Source organism: Leptodactylus fuscus, chromosome 3 (assembly GCF_031893055.1).
Source record: "Leptodactylus fuscus isolate aLepFus1 chromosome 3, aLepFus1.hap2, whole genome shotgun sequence".
Classification (NCBI taxonomy): domain Eukaryota; kingdom Metazoa; phylum Chordata; class Amphibia; order Anura; family Leptodactylidae; genus Leptodactylus; species Leptodactylus fuscus.
The window spans coordinates 98,594,740-98,617,660 of record NC_134267.1 but is presented as its reverse complement, the minus strand read 5'-3'; the positions used below and the strand labels follow the sequence as shown (position 1 = coordinate 98,617,660).

Sequence of the window (22,921 nt, the reverse complement as noted above, 5' to 3'; positions counted from 1 at the left end):
GGGGAGCAAAGGGGCTTCCAGCATATTATTTGTACTGTTATACTGTTTGTTTTTTTGTTTGTTTGTTTTTTAAATAACCTTTCTTCGCATCCACCAATTTCAGTTTTTTGTATCCTTTAATAAATGCCATTAGACTAGGTTCATACAGGGTTTTTTGGTCCGGAACCACGAACTTGGCTCCAGATTAGGCCCAATGAATGGACCTAGTCGGAAGGAGGGAGTGTCTTCAGGCCGATTCGCGAGGCGAATCGGCCTCAAGAATGAGCATGTCCATTCTTTTTTCTGGGAGCTGGAACAAACGGCTCCCAGAAAAAAGACCTGACCAGCTCCCATTGAAATCAATGGGAGCTGTTTTTTTGGTCAAGATTTTGAGGCAAATACGGACTCAAAATGCTGACCAAAATACCCTAAGTCTGAGTGCACACGGGGTAAGTTCACACATAGGTTTTTGGTCAGGATTTTGAGGCCGTATCTGCCTCAAAATTCTGACCAAAAAGACAGCTCCCAGTGAAATCAATGGGAGCTGTTAAGGAGTTTTTTCCGGGAGCCGTTTATTCCAGCTCCCGGAAAAAAGAAGCAAGGTGGTCATTCTTCAGGTCGAGCTGCCTCACAATTCGGCCTGAAGACACTCCCTCCTCCGGACTAGGCCCATTCATTGTACCTAATCCGGAGCAGAGTGCGCGGCTGGATGCCGGTGCAGTGCACCGACTTTCAGTCGCGGCTTTTGGTCCTAAAATCTCCATGTGAACTTACCCTTACACTGATTCTTCCTCTTGTCCTACAATTCCTATACAATCAATCCAGTTATTTTTGGTGCCAGGTATGCCCTTTGACAGCAGAGAGTCTACTTAGTGTATTAGGCATTGAAACTAGATTAACTGCACTAATAACTTGGGAACAGTACTGGAGTTCAAATCTGACCAAGGCCCAATCTACAAAGAGTTTGTAAGTTCTTCCTGTGCTTGAGTGGCTTTCCTCTGGGTACTCTCACTTTTCAAAGACATACTAATAGGGAAATTAGATGTTAAGCCCTATGTGTGACCGACGAAGTCTGTAAAAGCGCTACAGAATATATTGGCACTACACAAGTAAGAGAAATAAAGAAATAATTATAATAAATAATAGTGGGGCTAGAGAAAAAATGCAATTGTGTCATAATCAGTAGAGCAGGATGCAAAGAACTGTTATTGGTAGAATTGGTAATAGGTACTCTTTAAAGGTGTCAACCTAAATTTAGATCTATGTCAAGGCAAGAGACAGGTTTTAACATGTGTACTACTACGGTGGATTTCAGGTCTTTAAAGATGGCGATCACTCTGCTGAAGACAAGTCACCATAGCCACCAGGTCTCTGCTGTAATGTAAAGTGGAGACCTGACACTAATGCCAGAACTCAGTCCACTCTGATTGCGGGCACTGGATATTGATTAGCCCCCAAAAAGTTTAAAAAAAAGTGGCCCCAGGTCACTTGTCTCCTTGTCTGAAAATACTCGGTCTACAAACATAAAAATATTTTTCCCATACATCGAACGCCTTTTTAATGAAAAGCTATCAAAACATCTCCCAAAATGCTATAACCAAAAAGTACATTTGAACCCAACAAAAAAAGATTATGCATCCTTTGTACATGGAAATATAAGAAAGTTATGGGCATCAGAATATGGTGACTCCATAGGCCAAACAAACAGTTTTTCTTCAATTTCACTTAATTCTGAATTTTTTTTCATGCTTCCCAGTACGTTGTACACAATATTAAATGGTAATATTACGAAGAACAATTTGTCTCACAAACATTAAGCCCTCATATGGCTCCGCCCTGATCTTGTGAAATGAAAAATAACTAGATTTAATGTTAGGGTGCTACTACACATGATGTTACTACTCGTATTAATGCATATACTGTTTTTCTACACCAATGAAAGTGACTAATGCTGACCAAAAATGCAAAACACGAGAAATGTAAGCATTAAACATGTACATATCATATGATAATATAGGAATATGCTGGTGATGTTAATGCCATAGGTAATGGTTAACTTCCATGTTACCTCCTGTGTATTGGTTCACTGAAGGCAAGTGATCATGGAGGAAATCCTGAAAATAATGAAAGCCATCTAAAGGAAGAAAGACAGCAATTATGCACTAGTAATCTGAATAAAACTGTATATAAATAAGACTACAATAAATTGTTCAATTTATTATTTAGAATACAATGTTATAATACATGCTGGAAAATCATGAGAATGCAAATAATCTATATATACTTTTAAGTATTGTAAGAAATGTCGGATTTTGTATGACATTTGGTCAATAAAATTACTATTTTTCTTTTTTTATGCAAATTTAGAAGATCCTATGAAAACATTTTCATATCCACAAAATCATTATGACCTACCTTCCCCAAATTCATTAATGACGCTGAAAGCATCTCTCAAGACACTCTGAAGATAGTCAGGAGAATCTAAAGGGATCAAATCAGAATTTAGATAGCAATTAATACACCAAATGTAGATTTTTATCATTAGTTCATATAGAAATTATCTACTATACAACAGGATGACAGTTCCCCCTGTATAAGGTACAGCCATTTTTTTGGCCTCTGGCTGGCACAACAATCATCCCCCTGCAATGGAGTTGCAGGGGGGTCCTGTGGATGAAAGAATCAGGCTCTATCTTATCACTTAGATGCCACAGTCTTTATTAACTACAGCATCTAAGGGGTTAAACTCTAGTGATCAGAGCTATCTCCCATTGCAGGTATCACAGTAGGGTGTAAGCTGCTAGTCAGTCTCTGAGCTGGCACCATCTACCAATATACATGTATAGAACTATAGAGCATGTCAATTTTTGGACAATTGTTAAAAACAGTAAAAAAAAATGCCATGTGAATAAACATGTACAATATACAAGTATACTCCACATGGCCAGCTTTTTCCTGTTATAAAATATATTCAGATTGTATGGTTCTGTTTTATACTTTACTAGTAGAATACCCGCGGCTTCGCTCGCGTAAAATATATTAAATTGTTGGTTATGCTAAAGTAAAATTTTCTGTGTCACACTAAAATTGACATTTTCAGAGCTACAGTAATTCTTTTTTTTCCACTTAAAATTTTTACTATTTTGGCATTTTCCTAATGTGTCGTAACATTGATGTGAACAACAACTTTTTCTTTAATTTCAATGTTTTTATTGATTTTACATATTCAATATAAATTATGTAGCATAAACTATTACAACTATTTTTTAAAACTATTTTGTTTATCAAAAATTTAAATTTCTGCCCCTTACACAAACATATAAAACCTTTACACCCAATTAACAACATAATGCAGCCCTTCCCCCTCCCTCCAGTGTAATCTATAAGTACAGGGTGGTCATAAAATAATCTCAGGTGTTTGGAGTTGTGTGCAGGCTGACCCAATGGACGGAATTGCCTGAAAATTTGTATGTGTGCTAATCAAGACATGGGGAAGCGGATGTCATGAGAAAAAAAATTTAATACCAAAACTCCCCACCAGGGTGAATATGTGGCGCTGTACAGTGCTGCGTTTCCAGCTCGTGCTTTAAAGTCATAGCAAATGCAAGACAGATTGGGAACTGCAGATGCTTAAAATTGAAGGGCATGTTTCTTGGAAGCAACACCTGACACTGATAAGAGATATAATAGGAGGAATAGTAAATACAGAGCAGCCCTCATACAGTTTAAGGGCCAGTGCACACGGAGTTAACGCGAGTGCATTTTAGCATAATACACGTATATAGAATACACGTGTAAAAATAACACTCCCATTGGCTTCAATGAAATTTTTTACACATGAAAAAAATGCGTCAAAATACACGTAGTTTTTGGCACATATTTTGATGCATTTTTTACACGTGTATCATGCTAAAATGCGCTCACGTTAACTCCGTGTGCACGGGCCCTTAGGGTCCATTCACACGGAGGGAAATGACGCTATATTTGGCGCTGAATTTTCAGAGCGGAAAAAAAGCCTCCCATTGATTTCAATGGGTTTGGCTAGCTTTTTCTTCCACTCGTGTAATTTTCCACTAGTTGAAAATTCAGCACCATTTTCCTTTTTTGGCACTGATTTTGACGCTGAATCCGCGTCAGAATCCACATGGAAAAAAAGTCAATGGGAGGCTTTTTTTTCAGCGCTGAAATTCCACACCGAATTCCTCACGATTTTCCTCCGTGTGAATGAGCTGACATCTCAGTAATGAACACCTCCTCACAGGAAAACTTGTGTAGTTGCCCATAGCAACCAATCAGAGCTCAGTTTTCCATTTACCTCAGCAGCTTCAGTGATGAAAGCTCCCTGTATAGTAAGCAATAATGACAATCTTACTATCAGGCAGTTTTCGTCTGACCAATATTGCTGCTCAGTAAGGCTGCTTGCACACTACAGGATTTTCACAGGTCTCTGGGCTGTGGATTCTGCAGTGGTATTTTTGGGGTGGTGTTTGTGTTGTGTGTCTACAGTGCTCTGGTGGTTGTGTTGTTTGTTGTGCTAGTGGTTTGGTGTATGTGTGCTGTCTGTGTGATGTTTATATGGTGTTTGTGAAATGTTTGTGTGTTGTGTGTGGTGGTGCGGCCCCTTTAGCAGTGACTCTTTTGCGTCGTTGCTATAATCCGTCCCTGTCAGTCACAACTGTTGTTTTCCCCTCAGCGCTTTCACATTTCCCCATTATATGTATAGGGCCTAACTTCAGGGGCCACAATCTCATGACGGAGGGACACTAGCGAGATGTAACCTGCGCAGTATTCTGCTTCTGTGGGTGGAGAGGGGCCGTGCCAAATTTCACCCAACTCGGGCGATAACTGTGGATTTGTATAGAGCAGACTACTGCAGAATTTGAGATTTACGAGGTATATATATAGATTACTTACCTGTTATTGCATCTAAAGGTATCTGCTCTTCTTTCACCACTGGAGTCACTATAGAAAACAAAGCAAAAATAAGAATAAGTAGAATTTGTAAATGTATTTTTTATCACTTAACAATATATACAGTGATATGGAGAGAAGCTGCTCTCAGTACCTACAAAGTTACATGTGCAGGTTCCAAGGGAGCAAATGACAAACAGACCTCAACATGCAGCAATGGCAATTTAACTCCCTATCCTCCATAATTGTATGCCATGGCCTATTGCAGTTACTAGACAACTCTCTCACATTTATAGTACTGCTCATATGCCTTCTTTATCCCAGAGTAGTAGATCCCTATTTACACAGTCTTATGGTATGGTTGATGGACGTGTTATGTAAACTGTAGCTTAAAGGAAATCTGACAGGAAATTCATACTGTCTGAACCTTGGACAACATAAAATAAGAACAGACTCTGATATTACAAATTGCCACAGTATATTTTGCGTTGAAATTCATCATAATTTCAAAGAAAGCAAAGGGCTGTATTCTGTGGAATCTTACAGTAAGCTACATGTATTACTTCCATGCAATAATACGGGCCCCATGGACTCCAATGAAAAATCTGTACAAGGTCCCTTAACTATAATGTATTGTTTATAGTTCTGGTCTCCTCATATTGGGGCAAGACACCTTAGTCTCCTGGGAGCATGTGTGACTACACCCTCTTCACCCCATCAAGTTACACCCCTGCTGCAATGCTCCAGAATTGCGACACAAAGTAATCATGTAAAGCACAATTGCCTACTATATAAATAGGAGAGTCTAAATTTCATGCAAGATACACCAAATTTATAATATATCAATGTGATCAGTTTGGCTCAACTTGTAAAGTCTCAGTTTATGCTGTCTAGCTTACAGAAAGTATCAATAAATGTGAATCTGAGTTTGAAAATGACTTGAGAATGGGAGAAAATTCATCTGGGTAGCTCCCCACTGTAGCATGCATTGGTATATTGAGGTGATTTTATCAAATGTTTCACAATCAGTGCTAAATTTGGTGCATCTGAGTCTAATATTTCTGTCCTGAGATGATACTCCACTTTCAACGCCACCAACGGATTGAGATAAATTTGGAACAATTTTTATTTTATTTTAAAAAAGTCACAGTTGATAAATCTGGAGAACAGACAGCTAGAAAGGCTGACCACATCCACTTTACCACCCGCTATTCAAAAGCAGATCGAGTAATGTAAAGGCGCAAAATGTCACAAGTACAGTAAGTGGTGTAGAAATAAAAAAATTGCAACATTTTTGCACAAGTGAGCTCAATTCAGAATCCTATCCAACCGGGTTTGAGAAATTTCCCACATTGTCATATACTGGCTTAAAATCCATTTACTATAAAGATATACAATGCCGTAATAAGCGTACGGTGGATGATTAATTCTTACAGATTAGTTTATACTAAATTTCATAGGATATAAAATATCTTGCAACATGCAGGATAAATGGCAGTTAAAGCCGGATATTTTCTGCCACGACAAAAGAAAACCAGCTTTGAGGATTACTCAGGCTAAGTGTCAGAATGATGAAATACAGAAGGGCATCTCTAGAACAGGATCATTTTGTTAAAAAACAGTCATTTAAGTTAATTCACTTACAGATGATAGTTGCCTACAGGTTATGGGAATAAAAGACAACCCATGCAATGATAAATGCCTTCAGAAACCTTACCTTTCTTTTCAAGGGGGATTTCTTTATGTTCTGAAAGAATCAGTAGAAAAAACACCAATAAAAATTATATTATCCTCAGATGATGTGAAGTATCCATCCAGAAATACTTTATTATTATTATTATTATTATTATTATTATTATTATTATTATTATCCATCCAGAAATTCTGTCCCTCTCCAAGTATAATCTTTGACAGTAGATCCTCAAAGGTGACATTATTTTTCAAAGTCGTCTCTATGTTCAACACTTACACTTAGTTAATTCCTCTGCTCACTGAGTCCCTGGAGACATTTTCCCATGAGCTGTGTGCTATGTTGGGGCACCTTGATTCTTCTAAAATAATTTGGTGTGGAGACTGTAATCACATGGTTAATGTGACTCTGGTTCCCTCCTCCCCCTCTACAGACATACTTTCCTCTCAAGCCAAGGGAGAGATTCGTACTGCTTCCCTGTGGCTGATGATTGCGGGGACTGTAATGGGAATATGAGAGGTTATTCCTAGTTTTCTCCATCTCACCACCATTACACCAGGATCAATAGGATCCTCCTGTCTACTTTAATGCTCCCTAACCTTGACTATGCCCTTCACATACCCCATACTTGGTCGCAGCACAACTTGGTCATGGTTGACATTGACTTTCAGATCCCCACTGCTACTTTCTCACCTGGTGTTTAAATGAGTCCATATTGACTGATCCAGGCATTAAAAGACGTATATCTGACGCTCTTACTTAGTTCTTTGCATGTAATAATGCATCAGCCATTGGCCCAGTTATTTATGGGCATAACTGGTCACTTCCAAATGGCAGGTGTACAGATCAGAAACCATGAATATATGACCAAACTGTTTGCCTATGACATGTTGCTAACTATTACGAGACCCCTTATTACACTTCTTAACCTGCTCAATATGGAAAGCGTAGAAGCAGACCTGCAAGGTACTATCAATAGTTTGATACCATTTTTCCTGCTGACAAACTCTCTTTAAGTTTTACTGGAAATATTGTAAGATTTGGCTAATTGAAGAGCCCAGTAACATAACCTATGTAGTAGATAATTGGAAGACACCTAATGGAAATATTGTCATCCACATATTTAAATTTACTTTTTTATATATATTATTTTGCATTGTTATTACTTGTTTAGAAAGAATGATCACAGTATAATCAAATATTCCATGCGGCTTGATTAAATTTGTGCAAAATTCTTTTTGATGTTTCTACCAAGAAAGAGGTCATGAAATCATTGCTGGGTTGAATGAGGTTACACTGTGTGACGCATTTTGACCTACTTGTGGATAAAAACATTATTTCAAAACATTTCAACCCAGTGGGGATAAATAACGCTAACATTTGATTCTGTGTTGTGAAGCTGAAAGCAATAGCAAGTCATTACTGTCATTCCTCTTTTCATCTAGACAGAATAAGAAGTGCAAATACCTAAATGATTCCACAATATTGCATGGAGAGTGACCATAAATCTAAGGTTTCTCATAATATCTTTAAGATGGTTCTGTTTATTTTTTTTTAAAAGTGTATTCTTTGGTGCTGTTTTTCTATGTTTCTTGGCACAGTTTTAAGAGTGAATTTCCATAACAGATTTACCTTTTACAGTTCAGTGAGTAAAATGCATGATTTCCTCAACAATATTTGTACCAAAAATGCACCATTTCAATGCAATTTTTGATTTTACAATATTCGAAGAAAAAAATGTGTCTTTCTCCAGTTATCCAGAAGTTTTCCTCTTTGTTGGTGGTTTTGGAGTTACTTCTAACATAGACGTCTATAGAGTGGGAAGGATGAACCTTCGTGAAGAGACATGCCGCTACTCCTAAGCTCTGCGACACATGGTGAGTGAGATAATTATTTTTGCATTACTATACTCACTGTGTACACAGGTAAGGAGTTATCTTTACTAAGGCAATAAATTAGTTGTTACTGGTAGCAGTCTCCATATCCCCCTCCTCTCTCAATAGACTTCTATATATGAGGCTAAACATTATATGATGGAAAGAAAAGAATAAGAAAACAGCCTGATAAGTTAAGATGTTTGAAGAAATAAAAATTCTCTTAATAACATGTATTAGGCTATGTTCACATCTGCATCAGAGATTAATTTCAGAGCCTCTCAACACAGAGTCTGTATAAAATCGTGGACAAGAAATTCCTGCAACCTTAACTATCTTGCCTGTCAATATTAGTGAGAAAACAGGGTTCCTCGTGGACCCTATTATAGTGAAAGAGTTCTTCTGGATTTATTGCTGTCCAATAGATCCATCTTAAAGAGGATATTTAATGTCCTCTAAAATGTGCCATGTTCCATAATGCTGCAAAGTTTACATTAAATTCAGTGCGCTGTAAGTTTTGGTGCCAAAGATATTAGTGCCATTAGTTCCGGTACTGATATCACTGCACTGTTAGAGGGTCCGACCTCACAAATCACCATCATCACTTGCTAGCAAGTAGAGATGAGCGAACAGTGTTCGGATCAGCCGTTCCGTACAGCACGCTCCCATAGAAATGAATGGAAGCACCTGGCACGTACACTTTGCCGGCGGCCGGTCGCCGTGCCAGGTGCTTCCATTCATTTCTATGGGAGCGTGCTGTTCGGAACGGCTGATCCGAACAGTGTTCGCTCATCTCTACTAGTAAGTAATGACCACCCCCCCCCCCTTCCTGAATTCAGTGCACTGTCAGTTCCCAGCAGTTTGTAAAATGAGAGGGCTTCTATAAGGTTTACTCCATTCTTACTTTCCTACAATGGAACAAAAGAAAATACTAAAATTGCACAGATCTGAATCCAGTCTTGCAAAATTTTCTACATTCACCTGTATTACTCATTTATAAAAATGTTTTTAGATATTGAGGTTCTCTTTAAAATGGCCATTGTGCAGAAATGCAGCGTTTTTGGGCATTGTGGAAACACAGCGGCAAAAAACGCAGCGTTTTACAGTACCAGCATAGTGAATGCAATTTTGTCTAATCCTAGACCCTCACTGTGGAAAAAAAATGCTGTGGAAAAGCTGCGTTTTTCACAGCATGTCAATTATAGTTGTGGAAATACTGAGTTATTCCCTCCATAGACTTCTATGGAGACTATGAAAATCGCAGCGAAAACGCAGCATGAAAAATGTGTTGCGGAAACTCTGCAAAAACACCGCAGAAAAGCATCAAAATCAGCAGATTAAAACTCACTGTTTTGCTTGGTTGAGGCAGGGACGAAGCCCTGTAGCAGGGGTGAAACGCGCGTCGGACAGTTTATATGATGTAAAGGTGAGCTAAGGCATATTTTTGTTCACATGTGGGCACTTAGGGCTAAGGTTGAGTCATTTGACTGTTGACTATTATGCCATGTGTAACTTTACATATTAATGGACTAGTTGTCTTGTTATGGCATATGTGTGTGTACTTATACTATTCAACTAAACCCTCTGTTGCCCTGCCCATGGCTAAAAACTGACTCTAAGGTTTATGCTCTTGTTTCACCAACATCACTCTGGCTTGCTGGCACTTATAAACCTCACGGTTTATCCCGTTTATTTTGTGTTATTTATGTAATATGTTACTGTATGTCCATGTCAATATTTTTTAATTTGGATAGTAATAAAAATATATTTTTATATTCATTAGTGGATATGGTTGTTTTCCTTCTATGTATGAGATGTTTTTGATCTGTATCCAATCTATGTGTCATCTGAGTTTCTGGCCCAGTTCACATCTGCATTCAGTATCCTATTTGGGGGAATCCGCTGAGTGACCCCCTAAATGGAAACCTATATGCATTAAAAAGCGGTTATCTAAGAAGGTTTCCACTCAGTGTCCACAGGAATCATGCAGAGAGCAAAGTACTGCAAGCACCACTTTTCTCTCTGCATGTTTCTTGCGGAAACCAAGGGAAAACCACATGGGGCCCGTGTGGTTTCTTAGCTAACTGCCTCTAAATACGTATAGGTTTCCGTTCGGGCGGTCCCCAAACATACTCCCCAAACGCAACACCAAACACAGATGTGAACCGGGGGTACATTGAAAAATTAATGCTGTCTTCTTAAATCGCATCATCACCTAGTAATGAATTTTTTTGAAAAAAACAATGAAACACGGATAGCAGCTAATAGTTAAATGATGTCTATGGCCAGCTCAAGGCTGCACTTACATGTACAATAAACTTTACCTCTAGTAAGTCATGTAATACTATTATTATTCACAAAGCTACATATAAGCTACAGTATATGTAATTTCCTTCTTTTCCGATGCAATATATGTATATATTGAATCTCACAGAGCCAGATATCAAAAGGTATATGATTGTAGTACTTGTTTATTAAGATGGAAGCCTGACGGAAATATTTCATGGCAAGCACTGATAGTATAGTCTCCTTACATTGAATAAATGTGGCATGCTGCATTAAACTAAAGATTTACATTTGTCCATTCAAGCAAAATGTGACTAATTGGAAGGTAATAAATAAATATGTTACCTTCCACTACTTGTTCCTTTAATGCCTTTTTCTCAATTAGTTTGGCTTTTTCTACAGAAGAGACAGGTATAAATTATGTTATTACAATAATAGTAAATTGCCATCAGCATAGTCACTAAGTAATATAACCATCCAACCTTAGCTAATGAATATTTCCATTCTGCTAAGCTGCTCATTGAGTCAGTAGTTATACAGAAATCTTAACTGTGTTTTAGTGAATTAAGAAGAACAATAATAGTTACATTATCAGCTTATGTTGATGTATTGTGCTTGAGTATTCTGTTTTTTTCTTCAAATTTTATATAATGTAATATACATGTATTTAAAATTCTGTTTGCATACATTTACTACATCAGTGCAGACCTCTCTCTGCACAGTATAATTGTATAACCCATGGGTCAGTCCTGTCTAATACATCCATGTGTTACTAGAACTGGACTCAACATGGCATCAGTCATGTGACACATCATGCAACCCCTAGCATTTAGTAAGCAACGGGGTGTTTGGTTGGATCTTTATTATAACAAACACCTCACTGTGTTTGTATTTATATAGCTGTCTGACTCTGATGGTGATAAGTAAAATGGCCGCCTGTTACTAGGGGATGCTGTCATGTTGTTAATAAAACTGAATGAAAAAAAAAAAAAAAAACAACCAGGCAAACAAACAGAGGAGCAGAGAAGACACAGGAATAATAATATAAAATTTTCTTCTCCACAGACATGATAAAATGATGCTTTAGTAACACCGTATGTGTTCTGCTCCTCCATATACAACTGTTAACCTGTCTACTAATGCCAGGGGTCACATGAACTATGTAAGGGTCAAAGGATGGTCGCCATATCTAGTCCTATTCAGTTATCCTACATATGCATTTCACCGGATTAAAAATGGATCATACCATTTTGTTCCTCATAGAAAGACTACTGTACTGATAAAATAATGACGTGAGCAAAATCTTAAACACATGTATATTAGAAAAGTGTATAATATCCTATTCTCTACATAAAGTCTCTCACTGACCTTGTGAACAAACATGAATATGTTTTATGCTTGAGAGTCCTATACTGCTTATTGTTGTAGAAATGACATATACGACATGCTAAATAGGCTTTATAGTTATAAGAGTAGTCATCCAATTATTTCATACGTTTACTAGATGTAGCGTTTATAAAAAAAATAAATAAATCTTTTATAAAGGACAGGATGAGATACCTTTGACTTTCTCTTTTTCTTTCACGTCTGTCACATTTGCTGCAATAATGAAAATAATGAATCTATTGATTAAAATACATCTAATTAAGTCAATTCCATGCAAGAAAGTTACAACGTCCGCAAAAAACAAATGTTCTTGGCTTTAACTGGCTGAGTAGCTTCAGTTTGGTAAAAAGATCCTTTAATTGTACGACAAATGGCATTTAATGAAATACCTTCTTTCTTTGCAGGTTTCTCTTCAGCTGTTACTGCTGATAAAGAAAAAATATAAAAAAAAATAGAATGCAAAGTTAATATTAATTCCATAACAAAACAATTTAAAGTACAAAATATACCACAAAAATGTTTTACTTGAAATTTCCTTTTTCTTGGGTTTCTCTTCTGTGACAACTTTTACAGCTAAAAATCAAATAGGCAGGTTCAGATATTGTCAGGCAAGTATATAAGACATTCATGAACATAAAGTTATTAAAACATATGTTGTTTCATTTGACTTTTCAGGATAAGCTACCAAGTGTGTACATGAAAAGTATTATAATTCTGGCCATTATATGGCAGATTTAGCATTATTTAACAATTTATCCCTTCTGCAGGTTCTATTTGTAATGTTCTGGTGAGTGGAGACTAGCTGCCATACACTGTTCACAGTAAGTAAAGGAAAATCTGTGCCAGTCCCAGAATCAGTCAGGACATTTATATAGAAGTACTGACATCTATTGATATGAATACAGTACTGTAGTTGTGATAAAAAGCTTCACCACCAAACTGAGCCTCTGCTTCTGCCTCTCTCTGCTTGTGCTCATTTCCCCCCTACCCTCTCATCAGACTTTAATAGACAGTTTGGCAGTTAGAGATTGGCGAAACACGAAGAGTCATTGGGCCAGACTTGTTCTATTATTATAATCTGGGGTTTGATCAGAACTAAGAGTAGAATAATTGTAAGTTTAAAAGTGAGTTTTGGAAAAATACTAAATACTTAAAGAGGACCTTTTATGTCATGCTCATGTAGTTTTATATACAGCTAGAAAGCCAGCAGTGCGCTGAATTCAGCGCACTGTCAACTTTCCCTTTATGTGCCCTGGTGGAAGAGCTATCGGTGCATTTACTGTCAGAAGGGCATTCCTAACCGATGAGCAGTGAGGAACGCCACCCCCCAGTACCAGTCTATGGACGAGTACTGTCAGGAGGGGAGGGGAGCATTCCTCACTGCTCAACATCATTGCTGGATGGTAATGAATGCCGCCTCACAGTATATGGCCACACATTAGGAATCCCTGTGTCTGAAACCACTTTGTCTACAAACTTATAAAAATATTGTTCCCATATGCTGAACGTCATAGTGTAAAAAAAAACATCAAAAGTGCCACATATAGTAGCCACAGCACACAAAAAAACTGCACGGTCTTGTGTCTTCCTGCTAACTGTTGTGCCTTTCATATACAGTAGCTCCACAATGTTATGAGAAACCCTGTTGCTTACCTGCAAAACTTTACCCACACTTTGGTCAATACATGTGGCTAACACTCATAGTCAGTCATTTAGGAGATCATCACAAACTATATATTGTAAACATATAGCTATATATAATACAGTTTATTAATGAATATAAAACAACAGAAGGTTAGCGCTTCCCCATTGAGCACAAGTGTACATTTGATGTCCATGAGTTGTGAGCATCAGCAGAATGTCACAGAAAGGCTTGATTGATGTGTTAATGCTCCGCCATGCTTGGCTGATAGCCCAGCTAACAAAACAAAGCAACTTAAATGATGTAACATTTTCAGGACCATTAGGCAAACATGTGTAAGGTTATATTCACTTTGTGAAGGACTGAGGCGATATTGAATTCTCTAGGCTGACAGTTAACACGATTTTATTAATTAGTCGGCAGCCGAAAGGTGTTTATTCATTTGTCCTCTTCTGTAATGTAGCCGAACATAACAAGCAAAGTCAACAGAGTGGCAAAATATAGAGACACACAAAATTGACCTCAGATTCCTAAAGTTACTTTATATATTCATATTTACATGTTCTCTACTTAAAGCAAGCTCTTGTAGGCATATGGCTCAAGAGGATACATACTTAGATCACTGTGAAAACACAACATTTTGGCCGTGGAACAAACTCTGCGTCAAAAAATGCTGCGTTTTACATTACCTGCAAAGTCGACGGGATTCTGGATAATCTCATCTACAAACTGCAGAAAATAAACCGCAGTGGAAATGCAGCAATTTAAAAAATACTTGAGTTTTTCTGTAAATCACAGCATATCAATTATAAAACGCCCATGTGGGGCCCTGGCCTCAAATTTTCTTTTCATATTGATGGCCTATACTCACGATATGCCATCAGTATGTGATCAATGGAGTCTGACACCTGGAACTCATACCAATCATCAGTTTTGGCTGCTTCTGAATACAAGAGCTATACAGGGGACAGTCCCAGCAGCCTCAGTATTGCAGTCCCAATATTGTCTCAGTATTGCAGTTCTGCTCCTATTGAAGTGAATAGGAGTGGATCAATATCCTCCTCTAAGTTCTATTTTAATATGCTGTACTTAACTTTGAATAAAATTAAAATGGTAGTTTTTTTTTTTTTTTTTTTCATTTTAGCAATGCACAAAAATTAAAAGAACATTCTAGTCAGGGCAAGTTACTCACTATCCAAAAGATCGAGGAGATTCCCACTGATGTTTTACACCCCATTTTTTAATGTAGTGGAAGGGCAGCACTTCAGTTCATTCATTCCGATGTGACCATTGGATATAGCCAAGTGCTGTGCGTTGACTCTCTGACAGTCCCATTGAAATAAAAGGAGTGGCAAGCATTGGCAGCTCCATTCAAAACTGTGGTACAAAGGACTGCACCAGTTGGACCCCCACAGTCAAAAAGTTAATAGCTATCCTTTGTATAGGCGGTAACTTTCTCTGACTAAAATAGTTCATTGAGGCTGAGGCCCCACATTGGAAAACACAACTTTTGTTGTTGCAGATTTTGCTGTGGTTTTTTGAGCCAAAGCCAGGAGTGGGTTGAGCAGAAGGTAGAAGTATAAGAACTTCCTATATATTTCCCATGCCATTTGTAGCCATTCTTGGCTTTGGCTTAAAAAAAGCAGCAAAATCTGCAACAATAAAATTGTTTCTGCAACGTGAGGCCTCAGCCTAAAGATATTCTCTGGACTATTAAAAATGGCGGAAAAAGAAGAAAAATGTTGGCCTGCTGAATTGTTATTTTGTGTGTGTTCAAAGGGAGCAAGCACTAAAGAGTGGCAGAGGATCAGCAAGCATTGGAACAGCAGAGGCGTTGAGTTGTTAATTTGAGTATGGCTTACTATTTTATACTATGTCTTCTGCAGTTTTTTTTGTTTTTTTAATCTAATAGACCCTTTAATCCTTTATAAAATTAGATTAGCCTCAATTTTCATGTAGGAGACACAGAAGGGTTAAATATAAATAGTAGCATGGTCTCTTGGATGCCGTATTATAGAGGTATGATGGCCAACAATAATTGCATCTGAGGTACAATATATCAGAAATATTGAGCAGCACATAGTATTTTATGATGCCATGAATCCCTTTGAATCCATAGTGTCTCATGATCACTGGGATTATCTGGAGATCTTCGATAATACAGTATCCACACAAATGGTTATGTTAAGTTATGTGCACAAGGCCTTATGGTATGTTCACAAGGCAGAATATCACACTGAATTTGAGGCAGACTTCACCTCAAAATCAGAACCAAAATCATCAATAGCTTTTTTTTCTACAAATTAAACAAGCAATTAAGAAAAAAAAATCAATATTTAATAACATAGACCAACAAGCACTTGAAAGCATTTTTAATGTAGTCAGATTAATTTGGCTGCCCATTGCAAATAAGCAAAGCAACATACAGCATTAATGATACAGTTATAATACAGTATATATTGCTAATGTAAGAGTCCAGTCTTAGTGACATGCAGACAATAAGTAAGGTTGCAAAGTGTTTGCTTAGGCTCAATCCAATTTAATAGTACACATAAGATTAACAATCATTACAATAATTTTTTACTAAAGGGATTGTGCAGGGATTCATTCACTAACATGGGAAGCTTTTGTTGTGACCTTACCGGAACCCCCGAGCCATGTGATCGGAGAGAGCACTCGGCTCCCCATGTTGCTCCGCCCCCTTCCCTGGTCTCACAGTTAAATAATTACCTGTGATATTAGAGGAGGAGTGGGGTTGTGATGTGGTCAGAACCCCCATGTTCATTAAAAGCTTTCTTGGAACCAGGATAATAAATAAATACTCCCCTGACAACCACTTTAAGTTTTCTAGTCTCTAATATACAATGGACTATATAAAACGTACAGTATAAAACAAAATCTAATATGTTTGTATACAATGTACTTCAGAATATTTCATTAAATTTTTTTTCTGAGTACACAAAAAATTTCATCACCATATCTCAGTTTAGAACATTGAATGTGATAGAAAAGTGAAAAATGTTCTTAGGGTTGAGTGGATCCAATTGGCTTATTAATAACGTAAAGATACTCTCTGCCTTTTAACACTATGTCATGTTTAGGTTCGACATTCAGTGCTGATTAAGATGTTACTATACAAGTCAAATATTTGTGGAAGGGTTTCTATGATGCAAGTACCAAATCCAGTGTAAAAATGTAAAGTTAGTTACAGTAATAAAAGTCTTGCAGTCAGTAGCAACCACTTGAGGAAGTTGCTGTATGCATTGTACATAAATTTTCAACAAACTTTGCTTAAATCAATAGTTTAATATGTGTGCTTGACTATTAATGTTTTTTCTGGCCATTATATAGCTTACAAAGCTTAGTATTAGGTTCAGCAGTTTCTGAATGTTTCTTTCTTCTCTCACAGTCTCCTCTCCCCCTTTCCATAGATTTTTATTGTGACGGCCAGTTTTATACCTCTATTGTGGGAAAAGCACATTGTAAATGTTTGTTGTTGCTCAGTCAGAATTCAGCATAGATTTTGAAGTGGATGCCAGTTTAGAAGGAAGCAGGCAAAAGTATAGCGGCAGATAAGTGGAAAATAGCAAAGAAGCCCTTGCCGTTGGAGTTCCTCAGGACTCGGTCATAGGCCCCCTGCTCTTATCTCTCTACACAGCCCCCAATGGGAAAACTATTGCCAGATTGGCTTCAGGTACCATCTTTATGCTGATGACACCCAATTATAAACATCTTCTTATGACATCACCCCTGCACTAATACTAATATTAACACTAACATTACTAATATTAACACTGTCTCTCTGCTGTCTCAAATATCATGTCTTCGCTCTATCCGAAACTGAATCTCTCAAAGACTGAACTACTGCTGTTTCCACCATCTAATAGATCTGTCCCTGATATATCCATTGCAGTCTCCGGGATTACTATATCTCCTAGACAGCATGCCCACTACCTCAAGGTTGTGTTTGACTCAGATGTTTCCTTCAACCTCCATCACTCTCACATCATCTCCACCTCAAAAACATCTTCAGACTCTGCTCTTACTTTCCAAAGATACATTAAAGACACTTATAGTCACTTTGATTGACTCTCGCCTTGACTACTGTAACTCTCTTCTAATTGGTTTTCCCCTTACTAAACTCTCCCCTCTACAATCTATTCTGAATGCAGCGGCCAGGCTCATCTATCATTCCAGACGCTACAGCGATGCCTCTGGTCTGTGCCAGTCACTACATTGGCTGCTTTTTCATTAAAGCATACAATCTTCACTTATTACCCTCATCCACAAGGCTCTCCACAATGCTGAACCTTCCTAAATTTCCTTCCTTATCTCTGTCTATAGTCCAACCCATGCTTTCCATTCACTCAATGACCTAAGACTAACATCCTCTATTATCAGAACCTCTCATGCTCTTATACAAGACTTCTCCTGAGTTGCACCACTTCTCTGGAATGCTCTATCCTGGACAATCAGATTAACTCCCAATTTCTACAGCTTCAAGTGCAAATTAAAAACACATCTTTTCAGACATACCTATCACAATTCCTAATGCAAATCCTTCCGTAGTTAGAATCCCTAAAACAAACCCTCCTCTGTTCACACTCCCACATTACCCCACATGACATGATGCCGTTTCAGACTAATTTTATATGTCCAGGCACAATCTGCATTTTAAAGGACATGACTGATACAGCTTTATGTTTGTGTAATGACAGTAACCTCTATTACAAAATTGTCTGAACAACGTTGAGAAAATTGTCTGAACAATGGTGAGCAAATTGTCTGCCGCCCCTGCTACCTCTTGTGTCACCCCCTGTACCTCATAGATTGTAAGCTCTTGCAAGCAGGGCCCTCAGTCTTATTGCGTGATATGACTATGTCTTTGTAAAGTTTTGGTTTTTTTTGGTCTGTACTTGAATCCTACAAATTGTACAGTGCTACGGAATATGATGCTACTTTATAAGTAAAATAGATTATTTTTCTCTGATAAAATATATTTGAAAATTTCATATAGTCTCTTGTACTATTGATTTATACAAAGTCTGTTGAAAAGTTAGTGCTCATTTAAACTGAATTAACATCTACAATGGAGTTACCATTAGCTTGGATATATAGGTGATTTGAATCTTTGTATTTCAGGATAAGATATATTAAAAATTATGTTTTGTCAAACTCTCATGTATATAATTTCACATGGAGGAATTGAGAGCTGATTTCTGCTTGATCTTACTGCAAATTCTGCTGCTGATTTAGCTCCAAACCCAAGGCTCAATGTTCATGCTGATTAATCCTTGTATCTTAAGCTTATCAGCAAGTAAACCCGAGGTAGAAATCTGAAGCTATTGCTATGGCATCCACAGGAGAAGATCACCTCAAATTCCTCTCCAAATTTCATTGTGTGAATCTGTCTTTAGATCGGAATAACCTAGAATTATATGACTATATAATTCTGACTACTCAGATATTGTATACTCAATGTACTAAACTGAGACATAGAAAAATAACACCGAGATCCATCAAAAGTTAGCAGCCTGCTTGTTGATAGTTTCCAGATACTAACAGGCAAAAACATATTTTTAAAAAACACTTTAAACAAGTTTGTTCCATACTAAAGCTTCATCAGTAGAATAAAGTGGATTGACCCTTTGTCCAAATACTTGCAAACAATAAAAACAATTCAATATCTTATTGTTAACACTGGCAACATTGCAGCCATTGTACTATATATTTTCATTCCACATATTACATTTTTATTTAAAATACAAAATATCATTTGCCTTGACCCATATGTAATAACAGATATAAAGAACACAATTGCAAATCTTCAAATAAAAATTGTCATTTTCCCCACAAATTAAATTTTCAGTAGATTTTCTGGAAACAATGTGTGAAATTTAAAAAATTTAAAGCAATGATATTTTAAAACCTCTAGCTTCAGCATTTTGCAAAACAATAATAATAATAATAATAATAATAATAATAATAATAATAATAATAATAATTCTTTGTTATTTTCAATAAACAACATACAATTTATCTAAAATTTACAGACAGGAAAAAAAAGCTATATTGGAAAACCACATATAGTGTAAATCCTAAGTTCATAAGTTATATACTATTTCTTTAGGTCAGATGCTTATAATCACAACAATCTGTCACAAGCTCCTCCATCCTCAAAAACATCTACTTTTTGTTATTGACACAAACTAGAAGAAACTATCCCAATCATGAACAGCCACGGGACTCCTTTACACATTTGTGACCACAGTAAAACATTTATGCTTACTATTTAAATAAGACATAAAATAATACATTCTAAAAGAGCAATTGTAAAGTAATCTTCTCAACTGAGTTCTTCATAACAACATACTTGAAGTGTAATTTGATAAGTCTAGAAGGCAAAATTAACAGAATACGTACATTATGTATGATAGTAAGTGTATACAATTTAAAAAGAACAAAGTCCATCATGGATCGATAAAACCTTTTTAAGGCCAAGGCCCTATGTTGCATAAACACAGCTTTTTTTGTTGAAGATTTTGCCTTGTTTTTTGTGCCCGAGCCAAAAATGGCTACAAAAGGAATGGGAAATATATAGAAAGTACTTATACTTCTACCTTCTGCACAATCCACTCCTGGCTTTGGCTCATACTAAGGATAAGTGTCTGATTGCTGAAGGTTAAGATTCCAAATGATCATGAGAACGTAGCCTGCAAGTTTCCATGCATGTTTCTATGTGTCTAGAGTACATTGAAGTGGTGTGATCAAGGATAAATATCCAGGGAAAAGGGACATAAACAACTTGCTAACAAAGTCGATCCAAGAAAGATGTCAAGATTTATTCTGATGACTAGGCACTGGCAATCAGTTGGTTGCTGAATCTAACTGTGCTGCTATTAATGTTACACAAATATCATTATTCCTTAGTATGCATAAGCTATAACAGCAGAGCTAAAAGACAGAATCTTCCTCAAAATCACTGCCAATTGCTGCCATGGAAAACACCCTTAGGGTAAGTTCATACAGAGTTTTTTGGACCGGAACCTGAGGCGGAGGCTGCCTCAGGTTCTGGTCCAAAAGCCAGGTAGCCGCGAGTGAAAGCCGATGCACTGCACCGGCATCTAGCCGCGCACTCTGCTCCGGATTAGGCCAAATGAATGGGCCTAGTTCGGAGGAGGGAGTGTCTTCAGGCCGAATCATGAGGCGAGTTGGCCTGAAGAATGAGCATCTCGCTTTTCCTGAGCGGCTCCCAATGATTTCAATTGGAACCGTCTTTTTGGTCAGGATTTTGAGGCAGATACGGCTTCAAAATCCTGACCAAAAATCTCGTCTTATGGAAGTGTATGATATATACATATTTTACAATGAATTGCTGTGGTTGTGAAGGCCAAAGAAGGTCAGATGTCTTATAAAATGGTCATTAAGTGTATATTTTAATGTAATATGTTAGACTGACTTATTTCAATGGCTTGTTGTCTTATGAAAACGTTGTTTTGAAAACGTAAATACAATATATTTGTGATTTTCTTTTCCGCAGCTTTTTTTGGTTCTCTTTACTATTTGGGGCCTTAGCCTGACGTACATTTGCACTTTGTAAGTAACTTAGAAATCTACATACGTGGCTTTTCTTCTCGAATAGCTGCTTCAGTCTTCAAGATCTCAGGGACTGTGAAAAAATATAATATAGATTAAAAGTAGATATTACAGGACAGACAGAAAAAAAAACCAACTAACATGTTGTAAGCAAAAAGTCGATAGTGCTTTTTAGCTGTGGCCCGCTACGTGGAGCACTAGCCTTATACTATAAGTAAAGCAAGATTAGTGGCATTGAAACATAAAGTATTTAGCATTAGAATATTTACACAGTTAATAATAGCATTTTGTTTAATTACATTAATTTTAGTGATTTTTACTTATGCATTCCTTTCATGTAAAGTTTACTATTGAATACCTAGATGTAATTATTGGTTATTAGGAACCTATAGAATCCATATCATTTCATGCTAGTGTTAAATATTGTGCGTAACTTTACCTTCTTTTTTTGGCTTCTCTGGTTGTTCAATATCTTTCTCTAAAATTCAAAATACATAGTTTCATTTCTAGGATAATCATTTATATATTTTTTTTATCCTATTTAACCTAATGTTTCCATAGCAAACACAAGAGCATAAGACAGATGTGAGAAACAGATGATAACAACACATTGTTATATTATGCGCTAACTCTTCACAACAGATGTCATAGCCCCTTCCGGCTGTGATAACAGATCATGTGCAAAGCTTGTCACATACAGCTGGAAAATGGAATAATGCACGCACATCAGCTTATTATCTATGCTTGATATATTCTGATGCAGCATCTTGCTATTTATTATGCAACAGTGCTCAGTGTATGCTGGTAGTGCAAGCGGGTAACTGATTTAGGTCAAATACATCATGTGCAATTCAATTGCATAGCTTAACATATGCTTTCAATTTCTAGTGCATATCAACTACATAAAATACAGTGAATAAGCATAGCACTGCTTTGCTGCAGGGAGGTCTAGAGACATTTCAGAGTTGCTGCTTTCATTTTTACTACAAAAATAAAAAATACAAGAATATTGATACAATGTAAATACAACATATTTTACACTGTTTTATTTTGAAATCTTAATATTAATAATACTAATAATAACAAATAATCTTAATCTGTAACAGCCATGGCTTGTAAAATCTAATTAATAAAGTAATAAAATATTTAAAATAATATCCGTTGCAGAGAAGACAAATGTATATTATTATTGGACTGTCACAGTAAATATAAGATACTAGCAGGAGGACCCGTCTTTGCACGGGTATATTACATTTTATGTTTGTGTAGTGGCCCCATAAGAATTGTCCAATTTTGCTCTGGTGTATTTTGTATGTGGTTTGTGTGTATGTCCATAAGCGTCATGTGATCATGTGTATCTCATTTTGGATATCAGTGATACCTCTGATCAGTTGTTATGGATACCTGGAGTACTGTGTTTAGATGCAAGTATCTAATCCTTATTGGTGTGGTACTGTGTGCAGATGCACATATCTAATCCTCCGGCGTGTGGTACTGTGTGCAGATGTGCATATCTAATCCTCCCCCGTGTGGTATTGTGTGAAGGGGCACGTATCT

The 22,921-nt window shown here is 37.0% G+C and overlaps 1 protein-coding gene across 22 annotated transcripts in view; it reads right to left on the bottom strand.

Annotated features, from left to right (window-relative positions):
- LOC142197592 (uncharacterized) overlaps window positions 1-22,921 on the bottom strand; it is a 490,495-nt gene that overhangs the window by 26,934 nt on the left and 440,640 nt on the right. For 20 of the 22 annotated variants that reach the window (XM_075267993.1, XM_075268011.1, XM_075268012.1 and 17 more), the window contains 10 exons: window positions 21,804-21,842; window positions 21,390-21,437; window positions 12,652-12,699; window positions 12,516-12,551; window positions 12,301-12,339; window positions 11,086-11,136; window positions 6,608-6,637; window positions 4,894-4,941; window positions 2,395-2,460; window positions 2,048-2,113 (listed from right to left, as the gene is read on the bottom strand). In XM_075267993.1, the coding sequence (XP_075124094.1) occupies window positions 2,048-2,113; window positions 2,395-2,460; window positions 4,894-4,941; window positions 6,608-6,637; window positions 11,086-11,136; window positions 12,301-12,339; window positions 12,516-12,551; window positions 12,652-12,699; window positions 21,390-21,437; window positions 21,804-21,842 (471 nt within the window). The remainder of the gene's footprint in view (window positions 1-2,047; window positions 2,114-2,394; window positions 2,461-4,893; window positions 4,942-6,607; window positions 6,638-11,085; window positions 11,137-12,300; window positions 12,340-12,515; window positions 12,552-12,651; window positions 12,700-21,389; window positions 21,438-21,803; window positions 21,843-22,921) is intronic. The other 2 variants (XM_075268005.1, XM_075268003.1) reach the window with 2 other exon arrangements.